This window comes from Balaenoptera borealis (assembly GCF_965194805.1).
Source record: "Balaenoptera borealis genome assembly, chromosome: 1".
NCBI lineage: Eukaryota > Metazoa > Chordata > Mammalia > Artiodactyla > Balaenopteridae > Balaenoptera > Balaenoptera borealis.
The window spans coordinates 131437340-131456140 of record NC_138860.1 but is presented as its reverse complement, the minus strand read 5'-3'; the positions used below and the strand labels follow the sequence as shown (position 1 = coordinate 131456140).

The window sequence follows — 18801 nt, the reverse complement described above, 5'->3', positions numbered from 1 at the left end:
TGTGATATTGAGGTAGGTTTCTTTTAAGTTAGTGGTTTAATAAATTTTTAAAAAATTATCATTTTTAATGCAACTATGCTGTAATACCTAACCTAACAAGGGATTTTGACCCTAGGAGATTGATTCTGTCCAAAGGTTCTGCATCAGTGTCGTCCAGTGGAGATATAACAAATATAGACACGTTTATCATTTAAAATTTCCTGGTAGCTACATTAAGAAATGTAAAAATAAATAAGTAAAATTAATTTTATAATATATTTTATTTGACCCATTATATTTAAAATACTAGTATTTCCATGTGTAATCAATATAAAAATTCATTAATGAGATATTTTGGATTATTTTTTCCATACTAAGTCTTTAAAATCTCTTGTGTATTTTATACTTACAGTACATCTTCATTTGTGCTAGCCACATTTTAAGTTCTTAATTGTATTCAGATGTCATGGTTCTAGATTCTAGTGCTTACATGTTGGATAGCATGGTTCAAAATTAACTTTACATGGACAGACATAATATTCAATGATGTAGAAAAGCAAACAGAAAAGGAAGAACAGGCATGAAGATGTTACAGAAGTTCATATACCCACACTCTTGATGATATGATCATTGACTGCTATGTCCAAACTTGCATTAATTTTCCATTTATTCTTATATTTAACAAATATTTGAGTACCTATTATATTTCTGAATATGCAGGGGAAATGTTTAACCTTTCCATAGTAGGAGGATTATTAAGTAGGCAAACCATTAGCGTCAAACAGTGCAGGAAATATTATAGTCACTGAGGAAATAGCAGCAAGCAAAGTGAAATCCCTGCTTCTGAAGCTTGAATTCAAGTAGGGTCAGGCAGACAATAAAAAAATAAACAAATAATGTATTTTTCCAGGTGATGATAATTGCTATGAAGAAAAAATAAAACAGAATAATAATGAGGTAGTGGAATTCTTGAACCCTGCTTTAAATAGAGTGGTCAGTGAAGTCCCCTCTGATGTAAAATGTGAGCAGAAACCTGTATCAAGGGAGGATTTGAACCAAGAAGTTGCAGGGGAAAGAACATTCTGGAAAGAGAGAAAGCCAAGCACAGAGGGTTTCAGAAGGAAATTCAAGATGAGCAGATTGGCAGATTTGAGGGACAATAGGGGAGCCATTGTGCTTAGAGAGCTGCTACTGTGGTGGAACTTGTTAGATGATGTCAGATAAGAATTTTGGATGTTTCTGGGGGAGCTGGAGGGTCAGTGGAAGAATATGAGCAGGGAAACAACATGATGCCATATAGGTTTTGAAAGTCCATCTGTCACTGTACTTTTTTTAGAGAAGAGATAGTACTAGAGGAAGAGTGGAAGCAGTGACAGCCCAGATAATAAACTATGTTGTCTTGGCCCAGACTAGTCAAGATGATAAATCATCTTGATGAAAATCAAAATCAGCTACTAAATATATAAAGCCAGTGGCTTTGTTTTACTTCCTATTAAAATCATTATTGAATGAACTGTTCTATCAGTAGGGCAAGCGTATTCGTATCTTGCAAATTTAATTCCCTATGTGGCATTTTGTGAAAATTTCAATATTGAATTCAATACAAATTGTTCTTGTGTGTCTTTGACATTGCAGTGCATTGTGTCATGATACGAAGAAAACAATCCAATGATCCAGTGCTCTCCTTTCTTGCTCTCTGTCCAGGGGCTTATGGTCTGATAAGGAAGACAGCAGCACAGATTTATATAGAAAAAGTCAGACAATGGTATGTGTTATCAGAAAAGGCAAACCAATGTAAAATGAGGAAATAAACAAGGAGAGAATTGAATTAAACATAGAGACTCATTTATTCGTGTACCTATTCATTCAATGACAATTGTCAGAGACTGTGATATGTATTGACTATTCAAAGATGACTAAGATTGCAGAGTCTAGAGATGGTTCATGGACAAAGATTCTACCTGTGAGGGCCTAGCCTGAGATATAGAGTCACAGAGCTGGGTAGGCTACTTGGATGTTTACTCAGGACAGTTGTAGGTAAGTAGCATAGTTAGAAAAAGATTCTGAAACACAGTGGCATAAGTCAGGACAAGGCCAAATCCAGAGGGGCAGTACCAAGTACAAGGTCCAAAGGACAAGGTGAAAATCCAAGTCAGAAGACATGAAGATCAGGAACTGGTTAAAGCAGAATATGAGGTAGTTCAGAGCAAGCAGGCTGGTTAACACAAAGACAAAGAAAATGATGGTTGTGTGAATGAGGGGCAGGCCTTAAGGTTTAAAGGAGCTGGACCCCACTGGATAGGTTGTGCCTTTGGTATATAATTGGAATTGACAATGTGGGAGGACAGTGACAGACAGGTTTGGATAGAAAGGGATTCCTTCCAGAAGTAAAATTTGAACAATGGCATGTATGCCGGGGATTTCAGTGTGTTACCAGAAGAATAGTATGTGTTCAGCAGATGTAACATATCAGATATTTGTGGGAGGACAGGTGAAGTGAAACTGAGGCAAAGCGATGAAGGGTTTTAAACGTTAATATATATGTGTGCGTCTTGATGAACCATTGAATGTTTCGATCAAAGTGTGAGTGATATGATGCAAATTATTATTTAGGAATATATTTTAGGGCTCAATGTATAGGACAGATCAGAAAGAAGATGCAGAAAGACAAAGCTCCTGTGAAATCCAAAAATGAAGTAATTAAGTATAGGACCAGGGTAGGGAGTGGAAAAGAGTAAAATGATTCAAGAAAAAAAAAAAAAATTGAAACATAGTCAGTGTTAGCTAACAAAGACAGGGCAGTACAATTGTATAATTTTTGCCTGGTCAAGCCTTCTAGACTTCCCCTCATTTATATAAGCTACGTAAAAGAGATCATGTGTGGTAACAATTTTAGACCTTCAGGGAATATGACTTATGACAAAGGAGAACATGGCAAACCTCCCCAGGGAAAACAGGCAACCTAAGAATAACAAAGTCTGTTGGGACACATGCTTCTCTTCTACCCATCCATCCCATCTTATGTAGTCTACTACTTTAGCACCAACCCAGTTATATTCATTACTTTAATTTAGAAATATTGGTTGAGCAATTTACTCTTGCCAGGCATTGTACTGGATGCTTGACTATAGTTGTGAACACTCTGCTTGGACCCTGTTGATGAAGTTTAGTTGAGGATACAGGTGATAACTATTAAGGCACACTTGATAAATGCTATGAAAGAAACAACATTATCTGAGAGAAAATAACACAGTCAGATCAGTGTGTAGATACTTGATTTAGATAGACTAGGCAGGGAGAATGTAGCTCTCTTCTACCTTTTCTCTCTTTCTTTCTTCCTCCCTTTCTAATTTCTCTCCCTACAGAGATTTCAGGAGAAATCAGAAATTGGAGGTAAATTTTAGAATCATTTATATAGAGAGAGTAATTAAAATAATGGAATTGAATATTAATCATGGGATCAGATAAAATCTGGGTAGAGAATGTATATAGATAAGAAGAAACAGACCAGAGCTTTGGAACATTTGAACAGTCAGCACCCATAGAAAGTGAGATGAGCCAGCCATGGATATTGAGGGATGAACTGGAGACTGTAGTATAAGGAAAGACATGCAGCAAACATAAATAAAGAAGAATAAAGAAGTTGGGAATAGCCTATTTTGTCAAAACCTGTTTGAAGTTAAGTAAGAAAATAATAAATATGTACCCATCGACTGTGCTAGCATAGAGGCCATCAGAAGGCACATCTTTAACTTATAAACCCTAAATGCACAAAACTAGCTCGTCTGCTTCATCACCCTCTTTATTTTCCAACTGTTTCTGTTGAATGAAGGCTTCTCATTCTTTCAAAACACTAATCTTACTAGAGTCAAATCCCTACTTGTAAGAGAAGGACTTAATCCCTCTATAATCCTCTTTACCTCTCTATTGAATCGTTCTCCTTAGCAAACAATTAATGCTCCACTCTCCTCTGTCTTTAAAATCAAGTATACTATTCAACAAAGCTAAGTTTCCAGTTCATAGCGGTACCCTATGATTACTTTTACTTTGTGTCTTCCTGGAGAAACCAGTAAAACAGCTTTTGGTTTTTGAATGAAGCGTGAGGTTAGGCCATCAACAGAGAATGAAAGTTTGGTGAAGCTTGGGACATTTTGAGAAAGACAAGATTGAAAATAGAATGGTGGGGAAAAGGTTTTAGGAAGACATAGTAGGAAGGCTGGTAGTGATGATATCTCAGACAAGGCTCAAATTTTCACTTTGTCTGAAGTTTAGGATACTCAATAAAGAATAAAAAAGAATGAAATGGAACTTTCCCCCTTCTCCTCATCTGAAGAAAGACATCCAACCCAATATGTGTATGTGTTTCATAAAGTCTCTATTTTTCTCAGCAATCTAGGACGTTAAGGGCTCTTTTTTTCCCCAGAATACAAAGAGACAAAAGAACAGTAAAAATTATTCATCACATTCAACTATTAGTTAAACTGGAGTTACATAAAAGGGTGTGGTGAATTGAATTGGAGGCACAATTCCAAAGAAAATTATTATAGCCCCAACTGAAATATTTATATGTTAAGATACCAGTGGCCTAAAGCATCAGAGACCAAATATGCATAATGAGGCATAGTATTAAACTGTAATTGAGATCTGCTAGATATACAAATAGGCCAAAAAAAAAAAAAAAAAATGACCTTTCTCCTATGTCTAAAAAGGAGGAGAACAAAGCTCATGTCCTCAACATGAAATAAAAATTAGTGATCAGGGATTTAGGCTATAATTATTTTCCCTTAATTTTGCTGTTATCATTACACTGTATCTATAATATATACATTGATATATTTACCTTCTGTTTTTTTTGTTTTTTTTTTTCCATTTGGAATTCTGTTCCCATGGCACATAAAATGTCCTGGACTCTTCAGTAATACAATGTTGAACTTGATCCTAGGTTGTATCTGTAAATAGTGATGATGATATGGAGTATTAGACAGAAGATTAGGTATAGGAAAGAAGTTTCCCTTTTTTACTTGCTATTGGAAGAAGAATATACCGCATATCTTTCATATGGCCCTATCCACTCTCCACCCTTCTCTACCCACTTTGGGCCCCTGGAATCTGCTTCAATTACTTCCCTTTCCCTCCATTTTCCTCTTTAGTTCAGCAATGGAAGTTCCCAGTAGGATATATGAAGATGGAAGGAGACAGAAATCTGAAGAACAAGTTGGCTACATTGGGTTGGCTGCATCCTTTCTCTAAGGAGCCTTTTTATATATGGCTATTTTGTCCAGGATTCGGTAACCACTTCCTGCACTGTTCCTTAAAGACTTAAGGGATGATAGCTTTCTGCTTTTACTAGGCCTAGGATAGTGTATTATCTCTTATTAAACACTGCTCACACTTTGTAAATTATCCTTTATCAAAACCTTCAAATTACCAGATTATGATATATGTTTCCTTCTGGGACCTTGACAGATCAAAGGACTTTCATAAGACAGAAGATATTTGATCTGGAAGATTAGGTATGATAAGGTAATATTAGAGTTTATAAGAACATTGAGTCAGGCTTGGAATGGTACATATATGGTCTGACTCAAGATTCAGTGAGACAAAAATCCCTGCTTCTCTAGGTGACGTCAGGAAAATAGGAGACCACAACTGCTGAGGAGATTGAGCACAGAGCTCTACCAAATTAACTTAAGAAATTAAAAATTCAATTTAATTCTAGGGCCATGCAAGGAAAACATACAATGATCCTGAAACACCTTGTAGTACCAGAAATAGAGGATGTGTTCAAAGCACAAAAGGGTGGGAGCAAATCAAAGGAACACAGGGAGCCAAACTGAAAGAGCTCTCAAAGGCCAAAGCTGGAACAATTTGAGCAACAGAATAAATAATAAATAAATAGCATAGCAATGGATTCTCACCCAAAGTAAAAAAAATATATATGCATAAACATATGATGATGAATACATGATAATGTAAATAAAAGACTAAATAAATATATAAATGGAGATGAGAATAATCTTCTTTGTAGAATAATCCCATATAATAAATATAGGTATTCCCCTTTTTAGGAAGCAGAGCTTAATTTCCCTCCCTTCCCCTGAGGGTAGGCTAGACTTCAGTTTTTCTAAGTTCTTTAGCTATACAGTTTGACTCTTCACTGAGAAGAATGTGATGGATTTTTGAAAGACTGAAAGCATGTTATTCCTGCTAACTCCAATACCCATACCGTCCCCCAGCCCACAGCCTCATCTAATTTTGGCTTATACAAATGGTACTTATTATACTTGTGGTAGCAAGAAACAAATTGATCCAAATAAGGTCTGTTTTGTTTTGCTTCATTTTTTTAAAAAAGACTCTACTCTACATTTTTTCCAAAGAGGGGAGAATAGACAGCAGTTTTGTGTGTTCCATTGATTTCTATAGACAAAGAAAAATGTACTTAATAGTTCATGTGCTAAGATGTATTGACTGATTTTACCCGCTGACTTCAGGAGGATAAAAGGAACGTATCTTTCTGGACGCAGAGATGAGAAAACTTTCCTTGTGCTACTGTCTGGGTAGTTCAATGCAAATCGTGATCTGACTGGAGAGTCATTGTTCCGAAGGAACCTATAGAGGCACAATTTCCCTTTTGCTCTCAAAGAACTATAGGGAATGGTTATCACAAATATTGTACAACTGAAAGAACAATAAATTAACATGAATTTATTGAATACCTGCCTTTTCAAGACAATATACTAGATACCAGTAGATATTGGGGAGGGGGGAGAAAAAAATGATACATGTTTCTAGTGTTGCATTATACATTTTAGAGAAAAGAAGCCTGGGCAAGTTTTATGAAAAGCAGAGTTCTGTTTGAAATATATGGATAAGTAAATTGACTGAGAAGAGAGATTAAGTGTGAATAGAATGTATGATCATAAACTTTTATTTTGGTGGACCAGACAAAGCCAAGGTGCTGTGAAACATCATCTTGTAACCCCTGGCTGTTAGAGCAGCCATGCCCAGACTAGCATTAGGAGGCACCACTCCTACTAATAGAAACTTTAAGGGACTTACTTCTAAAGAAAATTGATTTTAGCAGGTAACATTTCAAGTTCTCTTAATTTGAGGACCTTAATACTATAGCAAGCCTAAGCACAGCAATTAAGACAAAATATAGTCTGAGAATTCTGATGCAACTTCAGAATGACTCGTTTGCAGACCGTAATTAATGAAAAATGTTTCACATAAAGAGGATAAAACAAATTTCTCATGAAACAAATCTCTGTTTGAAATATAAGGGTGAATGCAAGATGCAAAATGTTGAAAAGATTAAAAATTCACAAAACATCTCATAGAATTATTAAATTACTAGTAATCCTTACTTAAGATTATCTATTCCTAAATTGTTTTATTTGATTAAAAACAAATACAAACATTATTTGCAAGGATTTTGGCTTTCTCTGAAGCTCCATACACACTGTTAAACAAAAATTATTTGGATAAATAGTCACAGTTATTCGAATGCTGGAACCATTTATAAGGAAGCAATATGGCTAAATAAAAAGACCTTATCCAGAATCTTGTGTTTGAACTCAATTAAGTTTATCAACAAAGAAAGAGAAATTGAGTTTATCATCAGTCTTCAAAAATGTTACAACTTTTACAATGTCTGTTTTGGTACATATTTGTCTCTGTGCCTCTAATATCTTGAAAGTATCCTTCCTATGGCAAAATCCTGGTTATTCTTATGACTATCCTCCTGTGTTTTGACTCCCTAATGGTTTTCTAAAGTCCTTTTGCCTCTCCTGGTATAGTTTTTCCACATTCATTCATTTGACATCCTTTTATTTTCACCTTAAAATTTATTGGCTATCTATTATATTTTTTGTCTACCCAGATTGAAATTTCTTTCCCTTCAGGGCAAGAGGGGATCCCTATTTTCTTTTTTTTTTAATGAGTGTTCTGAACATTTAAATTTTATTTTTAAACTAAGTTAACCTGTTAGGGGCCCCTCCATCCTTCTATATAAAATTATCATTTTTGACCACATGTTTATGCAATTTAAAATATTTACAATTTATTTACAAAGTCAATTTCAAAAGCACATACAGGTTTAAAATCAAATTGATAAAAGGAATTTAAGTCAGAAAGCATACCGTAAAGCTGAAGTATTCTATTGTGTTCAACTTCAGCTTCACTTCAGCAGTTACTTTCACTATGTATATATAAAAATAGTTGTATATTTTGACACTTCAACTTCTTTTCGGATTGGTATATTATAGCTCATTTCTACACAATTACAAATTAGGTGTTCATCACCATCAATTTTTTTTTTATGTGTATTAACATTCAGTAAAATTTTGCCTTTATTTTTTTTATTTTATTTTTTTTAACATCTTTAGGGATCCCTATTTTCTATCTTAAAAGCTTCACCCTAGCTAGTGAAACTGTAATTTAAAACCTGTAATTTTAAATGATTGGCTGGATGTTGCAGTACTACAGAATGTAGCATGAGTTTGTCTGTGTCAGTGGCTGTTTAGCTGCTTAGCTCATGGAGAGTTTTTTTCTTTAAAGAAAGTGAATATTATTCTCTAGAGGAAAGAGATGAGCTTGGGAGAAAAAGCTGATATTGGGAGCAGTTTAATGGTAGAGACGGCAAGTTAGACATGGAATGGAATTTCAGATCTAGTACTTACCAGATGTATGCATTTGGGTAATTCCCTCATGAAACTGGAAATGGACAGGCTTTTTGAGTCTAACTGCATTCTCTTTAAACCAAATCTCATCAAGTTAATTAATGTGAAAACAAAGATTCTATCTTACTTCAAGCAATTGAAGAAAAGTGTTGTCTTTCCTAAAATATGGAGGAAACATCAGCTACGTTACTTCACAAACCATCCTGAAAATCCTGTTAGAATATGACTACCTTCTTGATAAAACTGCACTCTTAGTTTTCCTCACTGCAGTTCCTTTTCAAATGGCTGCAGCTCTCTTCTCTGGAACCCTCTAAATTCCCAGTTTTTCCACTCATCTGGTCTGTGTCTCTCCAATCTCATGGAAAACAGTTTTCGCTTCTCTTGACTTCTCCAAATCTCCTACTCAGACTCACCTCAGCACTCAACTCAGCAGAACAAAGCTGAGTCAAGCATCCTGTGAGGTATCTTGAGGAAGCAAAGGAATCATCCTCTTTAGAAACAGAATGGGGCAATGTAAATGGTAACTTTTCCCATTTCTGAATCCTGTTACATTTCAACTCTCTTATTTTAGTTACCTCATCTATAATGATAGTAATAGAACAGTTCACACCTCCTAAGAATGTTATTAGGATTTTAAATGTGATAATGCATATAAAGCACTTTACAATTGTCACATAAAAAGGGATTAATAAGTATTAGTTTTGTAGTAGCTTGGTCAGTAGCTTCCATGGATTTAGTGGACACTTCTGGTCATTAAATCATTTCTTTACTTGACCTACTAAGATTGCACAACTGACAAATTCTAGTAATTTTGTGGAAGCCATTTTCATTCTTTGTTTAAAGTTTACTTCCATGTTTCTAAGTTCTTGGACACCTGGAAAATCATTTATCTCAAATGATTTTCTAAGCCAAGTAGATGATCATGATTTCCCAAATGAAATGATCAAATTCTTACAAGAATTCAGTTCACTTGTGCCTTCCTCTACAATCTGAATTTTCTTATAATTAAAAATAATTGTTTTAGCATGAATTAAATACCTCAAACACAAATCCCTCCCTTTGGAAGGTACACAAACTTTGATATTTATTAGCCCTGATATTCTGGAGGAGTTATTTAATCTCTTATAGTTAATGCACTGAATCATAATTTTCTATCTTGGATTGCCCCCAAATCCTGTGCATATCTAATTTGGATATATGGAGAAATGCTCCTATTTACAGATTGCTGGCATGCTTCATTATAATATGTATTCTAATGTACTAACCTAGATTGTGCATTCAAGACAACCTAATTTCTAGGCATTTCTGTCATTGAATCAAAATTGTTAACTTAGTAAATTTTTGTAGACTCAGTGACCATAGCTTCACATACTTTGATAAGAGGAACGAAGATTAAGTGCACTGAAATATATAGAAACACCCAGAATTAACAATACCTTCTCTACATTGCACATGTGCCAGTATGAATAGGTAATATATAAAAATAGTTCTGTATTTCTTTTTTCTATTTCATAAGACAGATTTACTCCAATTTCATGGCTTGTATAGCTTGATGATTGTGCTTGATAGATGATATACTTGATCATATTGCAAATATAGTTTCTCTACACTGATAACCTGTAATGAAATATCATTTCCTTCTAAATGAAAAGAACTAAATATATCTTCCCTTCTAATTGCTAAGGTACTTTAATAAAGCATGAAATCTATTATCCAGTTACTCTAAGAATGAGACTCAAGGTAGAAATTCACTATAGCCCAATATTTGATTATTAAAAAAAATTGCCTGATTGTAGCTCTAAAAACTATATATCTTGACATCGTGATTTTATTTTTTCTATTTGTTGCAATGTGGAGTGACCTTGTTTAAATAAAATGTACTCAAAAAGTGAGAAATTACTCCTAAAGCTAGTTAAGGAATGTTGTTTAAATATTTCTTTAAAGAGTAAGAATAATTTTGCAATTTTTCAAGCAATTGTTTTAGGTAGTATTAAACTTTTATGTATTAAATGGAAGCCTATGTTTATATACATTTGTTTCAAAAAAAAACAAAAGTACTAAGACCAATAAGAGGAAATTTTTGTTCACTTTGGCTTTCTGATACATATTATAAGTTAAGTATATTTTAGTTGAAAAAGATATATCAAAGAAACATGGAAAACAATCTGAGTTCAAGCTTATTTTTATTTATTAAATATTGGTTAAATTACCCAGACTTATAAACCTTATATATTTTGTCTTAAGATGTTTCAAAATTAGCTTGAATAATGTCTGAAAACAGCAAGAAGAAAATTTTGTCTGTTTTCAGTTTTATGTGAACATCAAATTGTCCATGTAATGATTGACTTGATTAATCTGTTCTCCCAACATTAGTCAATTACTTATCTGCCTTCTGTAAATGATATTCTCCCTCTCTGAAGATTTTAACTCTATGAAGAGTTAACACACATGATAACTCAACACATTGAATTGTGTGCTGCAAAACAAGCAAAGTACTGAAGAGCCCAAATAATGGACTAAATAGAATATAAAAACTCATCAACAAGTGTTTCTTGGCACTGGCTCCATGTTGAATAGAGTTATTCTAATCAACCCTGGACTTTCAAATAACAACTTAGGAAAGGAAAATTTTGCCACAGGAGATATGAAAGTTATGCTCTCATTTCTGAAAAGCAGATTCTAGCTTCTGATTTAATATTTGAGACAGTATATATGAAAGTGATGAAGGGAGTGGGTTTTCAGTTAGACTTATTTGGTTTTGACTTAGTTCTGCCATTTAAACAATATTGAACAAATTGCCTAAAGTTTCCTTATCTGCAGGTTAATACACATGCAAAAGCTCAAAAGTAATTCAAGTAAGGTATTTAGTATTAGTATATAAAGCATTTAGTATTAGCAATTAAAGTATTTAGTATGATGGACATTATACATATAAGAGCTAAAAAATAAGTAGCTAGTATTTATGTATTATTATGTATTTGTTAAATGTGTATATATTTCTTTCTTCTAATCTTTCTTCTAGGTATTTATTGCAGATTGGTTTCCCTAGAAGCAGAGATCAGAGTTCAGGAAGAGAGAGACTCTTTCTGATCTCAATCTCTCTGATCTCGAGAAAGAGATCAGAGTTCAGGAAGTTTATTAGGGAGTACAGTCAGAACTAGTACCTATGAGGAAAGGGATGGAAACAAGACTGGGCAGTGGGAGAAGCTGTGTGTCAGTGTAGTCACAACAAGGTTTCATTCAAGTCCATGGGCAGCTCTGCAGCTGGGATGGCCCTTCAGAGTTGTCTCTTATGGTCATGAGGGGGCTGGATATCTGTACTGTGATTTCTACTAGTCACTGGATATAGGCTTCTCCAGGAAGGGGGTAGGAACTTGAGCAATGCAGCTGTCTTCAACTAAGAACAATTCCCTGAAATGACTTACAGCTGAGCATTGTCTTCAGGCAGCATTCCCAGCAGGTGGAATGAATCCTTCTTAAGGGGCATTCAAGCAGCAAATCACAGCATCCATTACAATGGTGTATTTCCTCAAGGGCTGCTGTTCTGGTGCTTGTTCAGAAACTAAATTTGTTTCTCCTGTTTTTGTTTTTTGTTTTTGTTATTTTTTAATGTTTTAATTTTTAGGGACTATCCACTGCTGTACCTCGTTTGGAATCAATTAAAGAAAGGTAAGTTTGCTATTAGTAGATGTCTCAGAATTCATGGATTGAACTCTTTGACAATTTGCTATGCTTCTTGTATGTACTGGGCTTGGATATGGGTTTACAAATGCTTTTGGAACATTTTGGATAGCTATATGCTGAGTCGGTGTTGACAGATAAACAACACAACTAAAATGGACCTTGTAAGTAAAAGAAAAGGAAACTTGCAGGTAAGTGAAATAATTAAGGAAAGGAACTATCATTATTCAGTCTAGAAAAGAAACTTTGCTTAGGTTTTGAGACCAGGGATGGTTCATCCCCACTGTGCACAGAAAGGATAAAAATGGCTGTATTTTTTATTTAATAACAAGTGGAAATTTGATAACAATAAGGTTGGTTGTGTGTGAATTGTGCCAAATAATGGGAAAAACCAAAGCCTAATTTTATTATTTAAATTTGATTTGGTTGCAGTGTTTAGCAACATTAAGAGAAAAGGAAATTGTTGGAAGGATACTTGTTTAAAAAATCTCCCCATATTCCAAGGAGGAGTTGGAAAACCGAGCCACAGGGCCTCTTTCATGGACTCTGTATAAGGAGTTTGAGATCTTTCTCTCAAGAAGACAGACATTAATGTGATTTAGCTATCATTCATCCTACCATAATATTTCTTACTTTCAAATTTCAATTTATCAGGGATGATTGTGACTGTCTCAGATTCAGTAAGGTGTCCATTCCTAGATCAAATAATTATAGGCAATGGGTAGGATCATCTCACATTCTTGTGGAAGCTCTCTTGTGGTAAATGGTGTATCAGGGAGATGGAGTTCCCAGAAGGTGGAGACTCTATCCCAGTAATAATTTATTTTGTTGAATTAACTACTGTTGGCCAAATTGAGGCTGTATTCTGCTGCTTATTCTCTGTAGGCAAAGATCAAAGGTGTGTGTGCATGGGTGCGTGTATGTTGTAATATGGAAGTAAGTAACTGAGAGAGAAAAGTTTAGAATGTATTTTAAAATAAGATAGATTCTCATCTGTTTGGAATAATTTAAATCATGCTTCTTTACTAAATCAAGAAAACTATATCATATATACGATTGTAAAATAACATACCCCCATATACTGGGCCTGAAATGAAAGAAAGCCTATTTCCCAAATAAAATAATAAAGTGTAAGTATATATTTATCCACGTATGTGGGTATACGTATATGTGTCTATATATTCCAGTATATATTTTAAAATTACAGAATAGCATTGTTTTCACCTATTCAAGTTATAATAAACCTTGGTATTTTTCATTAATTTTGTTGGTAATATATCCATATCCTTGATTATTTTATTGCCTACCATATTGGGTGAGTAGTTGTGTGATGTTGGTTGAATATAAATATAGACTTAATTTAGAAATTAGAAATCTAGAAATTTGGTAGCTGGGTAACTCTACCAATGAGAACCTGTATCTAAAGTATAAATATATTTTTAAAGCAGCTTTTGAACTTTTTAACCTATAACAAATAATTAGTCTGTCTATAAATCCTAGTCCAAAAACAAATTGACACATTTTAGTAGGCTCTTGATCTATAGAAAAATATATGACAGAATATTTTCTGTAATTAGTAAGTCAATTAGACATTGATTATAACACTGTAGCATCACTGCAATTTTTATTGTCACCATTCTGGCTTAGCAAGCTTGTATACTTCCTTAAATGTTGTAGCAGTTTTTGGTTTAATATTTGGAATTAATTTCTGAAACAGCTCAGATAGACTAAGCATTCAGCCTGTCATTTTTCTAAATCTGATAGGATGGAATAAGAAGTAGCTGGAATATTCTAGAGCTATATTACAGGCTTCAGTAATCACAGGGGTCCATGATTCATTTCCAAAGAAAAGTTTCTTTCCTAATATGTCTGATGTATCGCTTTTTATTGGCAATTTTCATATATGTGTTGGCGACCCTGCCATTTGTTTTTATTGTTGTTGTTGCCTTTTTGTGGAGAAGGTAAAGAAAACCAGTTCAGGCCCTCTGGTTGTTTATGTCTGCAGCCAGTTACTAGTGCTGCTCCCCTCCTTTGCTGGGTTCCTTTTTTGCCAATCTTTTCTTGGATACCTGATTTCTGAGCAGATGCTCTTTTTAATCTCATCTCATGTTAATTTTAAATATTTATTCATCAAATGTTTCCAGTCTCCAGTAAACTAGGAATTGGTTTTTGTATTGCTTTCATGGCACTCATTGGATTGTTGTCTCATAATTTACATGTCTGTCTCTTTCAAAGTATTGTTAGCTCAAAGGGAGCAAGGATTGTGTTTTGTCATCTCTACAGAACCAGAGTCTAAGCACAGAACATATTCTAGACACCTAATAGCTTTTGACTGAAGAAATAAGCAATCACAGAACATGACTGCAGAGTTGGAATCTTAGCGAATAGAAATTCAAGAAATTAAGACAGTAGAGAATGGAATGGTACTATTTTATTGGTTTGTAGAAGATTACATTAAAAAGAGAGTTATTTTCAGGGGGAAACAGGGTCTACCTATACTTTCTCATTCTCTTTAGATGAGTCTGACTAGACTGTGCATTATGACACAGAAAAATTAAAGTCACCAGAGGTCAGAATTCTCTGCCTTTCTAATTCTTCATGAACATCCGTCCACATTCATGTTTGACCTAATATGTCCTCCTCTCTTTCCTATGGTTTTCTCTATTCTTCTGACTCTGAATTCTTAATTCTATATCTCGTTCAAGCCTATCTCCTTTTTTGATGATGCTTTTAATATCTTTTATTCAGCTTACTGTATTTACTTCTCATCCTCCTACTCCCACCCTGTTCTAGCTTTTCCTTTGTGTTTTTTCCTTCATTCTTTAGTTTGAGCAAATGCACAACTCAAAGTCATAGATTGTCTCTGAGTAGCTACTCTACTTATCAAGATTTGTTTTCAAACTAGAAGGCCGGGAAAGGGGCTCCAATAATCATATGTAACTGTGCTATTGGTTTACTTAAAGCTTGGGACCTGCATTCCTGTGAAATGAATCCTACCTGTGAGTTTTTTCCAGAACTCCAGTATGTATGATCTGTATTGATTAACAAAGAACACCCTTCAGTCCCTAACATTTTTTTGCCAAACCAGTAAAATCTAAGCCTTCAGAAGTATAGGAAGGATCAGAAAAGATGAATACAGAACCATAATTTTAGGCAAATCCTACCAGTTTATGTATACCTCTGTAGCAACTAATGAACAAGATTCTGTATGACCTCCTAGAGAGAGGTGAAATGCTTAGGAGTCTTGAAGTCAGAGAGCCTGATAGCGACTCTCAGCTATGCTTTTACCTGTTGGTGACCTTTGACAAGGTGCATACTTTCTCTGTATCTCATTTGATTCATAGGATTTTGGGGAATATCAAATATATAAACTCATGTGAATTTCTTCACTGTTGCGTAGTAAGTACTCAATTAAATATGTTATTACTATTACTATTATTACTTTTTCTACTACAATATATTTTTGATCTATTCTCTATACTTGTTCTTAAGCAATTTCCTAGACCAACTATAATAGCACTGGCAAGAAATATGTTTCTAATTCCTAAGAAAAATTTCCAAACTACAACTTACAATTTTGCTCTCATATTATTGGATAGCTATTGGTATTTCTGAAATCAGAGGTCTTCAAAAAAAAAAATCAAAGATATTCAATGTTTATTTAATAGGGTTTGTCTTCTTAGAGAATTGCTTCATAAATTTTCCTCTAACCGAAGGAATCTTCTTCTGTTCTCTGAGCATAACTGGAATTTTTAGCAGCTGAATACTCTATTTACCTTAACATTGTCCTTTCCTAATCTAGCCCAGTCCTATGCCATCAAAATTGATACCGCCATAACAGTTGTAAGGCCCATTCATTCCAAGGAGGACCCAGATACTGGTGATCTCCACTTTGCCACTACTTGTGAGGATGAAACTGTAGTTTATTGACAGTGATATGTATTTACACTTTGAGGAGCTAAAAAAACAGAAGATCAAATTAAATCTAAATTAAATAGAATAAAATATATGATAAGGATGAGATTAGAAATCAATGAAATAGAAAATTAAAAACAGAGAAAAATAAAAAAGCCCAAGGTTGATTATGTGAAGAGACTAATAATATTCACAAATATTACCATCAACAAGATTAATAAAAAGAAAAAGAGAGAAAACACAAACTACCAACGACTGGAATAAAGAGGATATCACAAATGATCCTATGGACATTAAAAATAATAGAGAAATATTATAAACTATTTGATGGCAATAGATTTGACAGTTTTACTAAGTATATTCCTTGGAAAACACAATGACTAAAACTGACCAAAAAAAAGCACAACTACACATGTAATCTATTAAAAAGGAACTGAAAATTATTAATATATCCACAAAGAAAACTATAGTCCCTGATAGTTTCACTTGTGACTTCTACCAAATATTTAGAAAAATTCCAATTATATACAAACTTTCACAAAATGGAGAAGCAAATACTTCTTATTTTATAAAGCTATGATAACTTTATGCAAGTTACTTGTTTTTTCACATCTCATTTTCCTCATACCCAAAATGGAAAATTGATATCTCACAGAATTCTTGGAAAGATCAAAGAAATAACCTGACAATATGATGGCTATATATGCCTGGAACATGGTTGGTGCTGTTCAATTTGAATTTTTATCTGTAAGTCTATTTCAGAAGGGAAGAATGAGACACCTGTAAACAGTACCCATATCTGGGTTTTTATTTCAAAATTTTGGTAGGCATATTGACACTTGATAATAAATTTTTCTTGTACATTTAGTACAGCTCCTTTCTCTCCTTTAGAAAAACTAAGAAAGAAAATTTTTTCCAAAAATTTCAATATCTTCATTTTATTTTCCATGAAAATAAAGAAGCATCTTTTTCTAACCTGTCTTTGCTTACTTCTTTCAACAGTGTATTTGATTATATTTATTCATCCTCAGGGCATTGTGATGTTTGGCTTGTGCTAATTCAGGACTCCTACTGATTTTACTTCAATAAGGTTTTCATTCATGTTTTTACTCCTGTTATGATTAGAATAAAGAGTGCAGAGTGTTAAGCAAATGTGGTTCAATGAGTTTCTTTACTGTTCTTTCATCCCTCATATCTGAATGGAAGGAATAGCTCTTCCTCACCATATGTTTTTGCTTGGTTTGTTTTTCTTAATTGTCCTGAATCCATTTTGAGTTGGAGTAAAAACACTCATATACCTAGTGTAGAGAGAGAAACTTTAAAGTCTCAGCAATTTCACTGATTTGGTAAACACTAGGATACCAAAATATCTGCAAGGTACTTACTACTGCTGAAGTTCTTTGAAGTATATGTATAATGAACCCATTCCAGAAAGATACAGACATTATAGCTGGCTTCTAGTCCCTATACTAGTTATCTACAGTTGAACATACATATCTGTAATTGTTTGTCAATGTCTTACCTAAGTTATATTATTACAGACACAATGACCTAGTTGGTAATTTTCTCTAAGATCCCTAAAAACTCAAAAGCACTGAAAAAATATTTTAACATTTCTGCTGCTTCTATGAAAAAAATCTGTAGCTTAATGTTGTATATAAATTGTGCCTCTTTAATCTTGCTATTATTGCCTTCATTACTGATAACTTTCTCCCATGAGGTTGTGTGGAAGGGATAAAGGGGAAGTGAACCTGAAACTTCACCAAAGGTGAGAGTTCATAGCCAATAATGTGCCTTTTCATATTTGATTTAATCCTCACAATAAAACTTAAAGACAAATGTTAATGACAATTTTATAGCAAAAAAAGTGGTAAAGAGAAGTCAGTTCACTTGCTTAAAATCACACAGCCTTAAAGGGCAGGATCAGGGTTCAAAGTTAGGACTTTTTGACTCTGGAGTTTATAATACTTTTTTTCTAAATCACTACTTGTTTGAAGGACTTTGAAAAAATGATACTGAATTATAGTAGACCCAGCAATAACTCTCTGTTTCATGCTGTGTCAAATGATATCTTTGTGATATATAAAACAACATGACACAACTGTCATATAGTCATTTTAAAATATTTTTAAAGCCACCACAAAATTGCTTTTCATAATTTCTATTGTGAATAATGGCAAAGGGATTAACTATTGAAGTGTTAAATTATATGTATACCCATGCTGTGTGTGTATTCGTGTAAAATCTATTTCATGTAAAATAGATAATACATAGATCTAATACATTTCAAATGCCATTGTTTTCACTAGACTGAACTGTCATCTGTTCTAATAACATGAAACTCCTATTCTACTGCAGTATCACAAACAGCTACACTATGTTTTTCTGACAAGCTCTGTTTTTATTTTATGCTTCATTTTTGAAACTTCAAAAAATGATACCAGTTCTTTTCAAGACAATGTCTTCAACACAGTGGGGCAAACCTTGCTTTTTTTTTTTTTTTTCCTGAGTAGAAGAATTATAGGTGATATAGTTCTGATATAAA

General features: G+C 33.8%; 1 protein-coding gene across 1 annotated transcript in view; it reads left to right on the top strand.

Moving 5' to 3' along the window:
* The window catches only part of LOC309619844 (uncharacterized protein), a gene marked incomplete at its 5' end in the record, with an annotated part of 117697 nt that overhangs the window by 4046 nt on the left and 94850 nt on the right, over positions 1–18801 (top strand). Inside the window, 3 exons of the mRNA XM_082375653.1 lie at positions 12286–12329; positions 12996–13021; positions 16144–16245. Of these exons, the coding sequence (XP_082231779.1) occupies positions 12286–12329; positions 12996–13021; positions 16144–16245 (172 nt within the window). The remainder of the gene's footprint in view (positions 1–12285; positions 12330–12995; positions 13022–16143; positions 16246–18801) is intronic.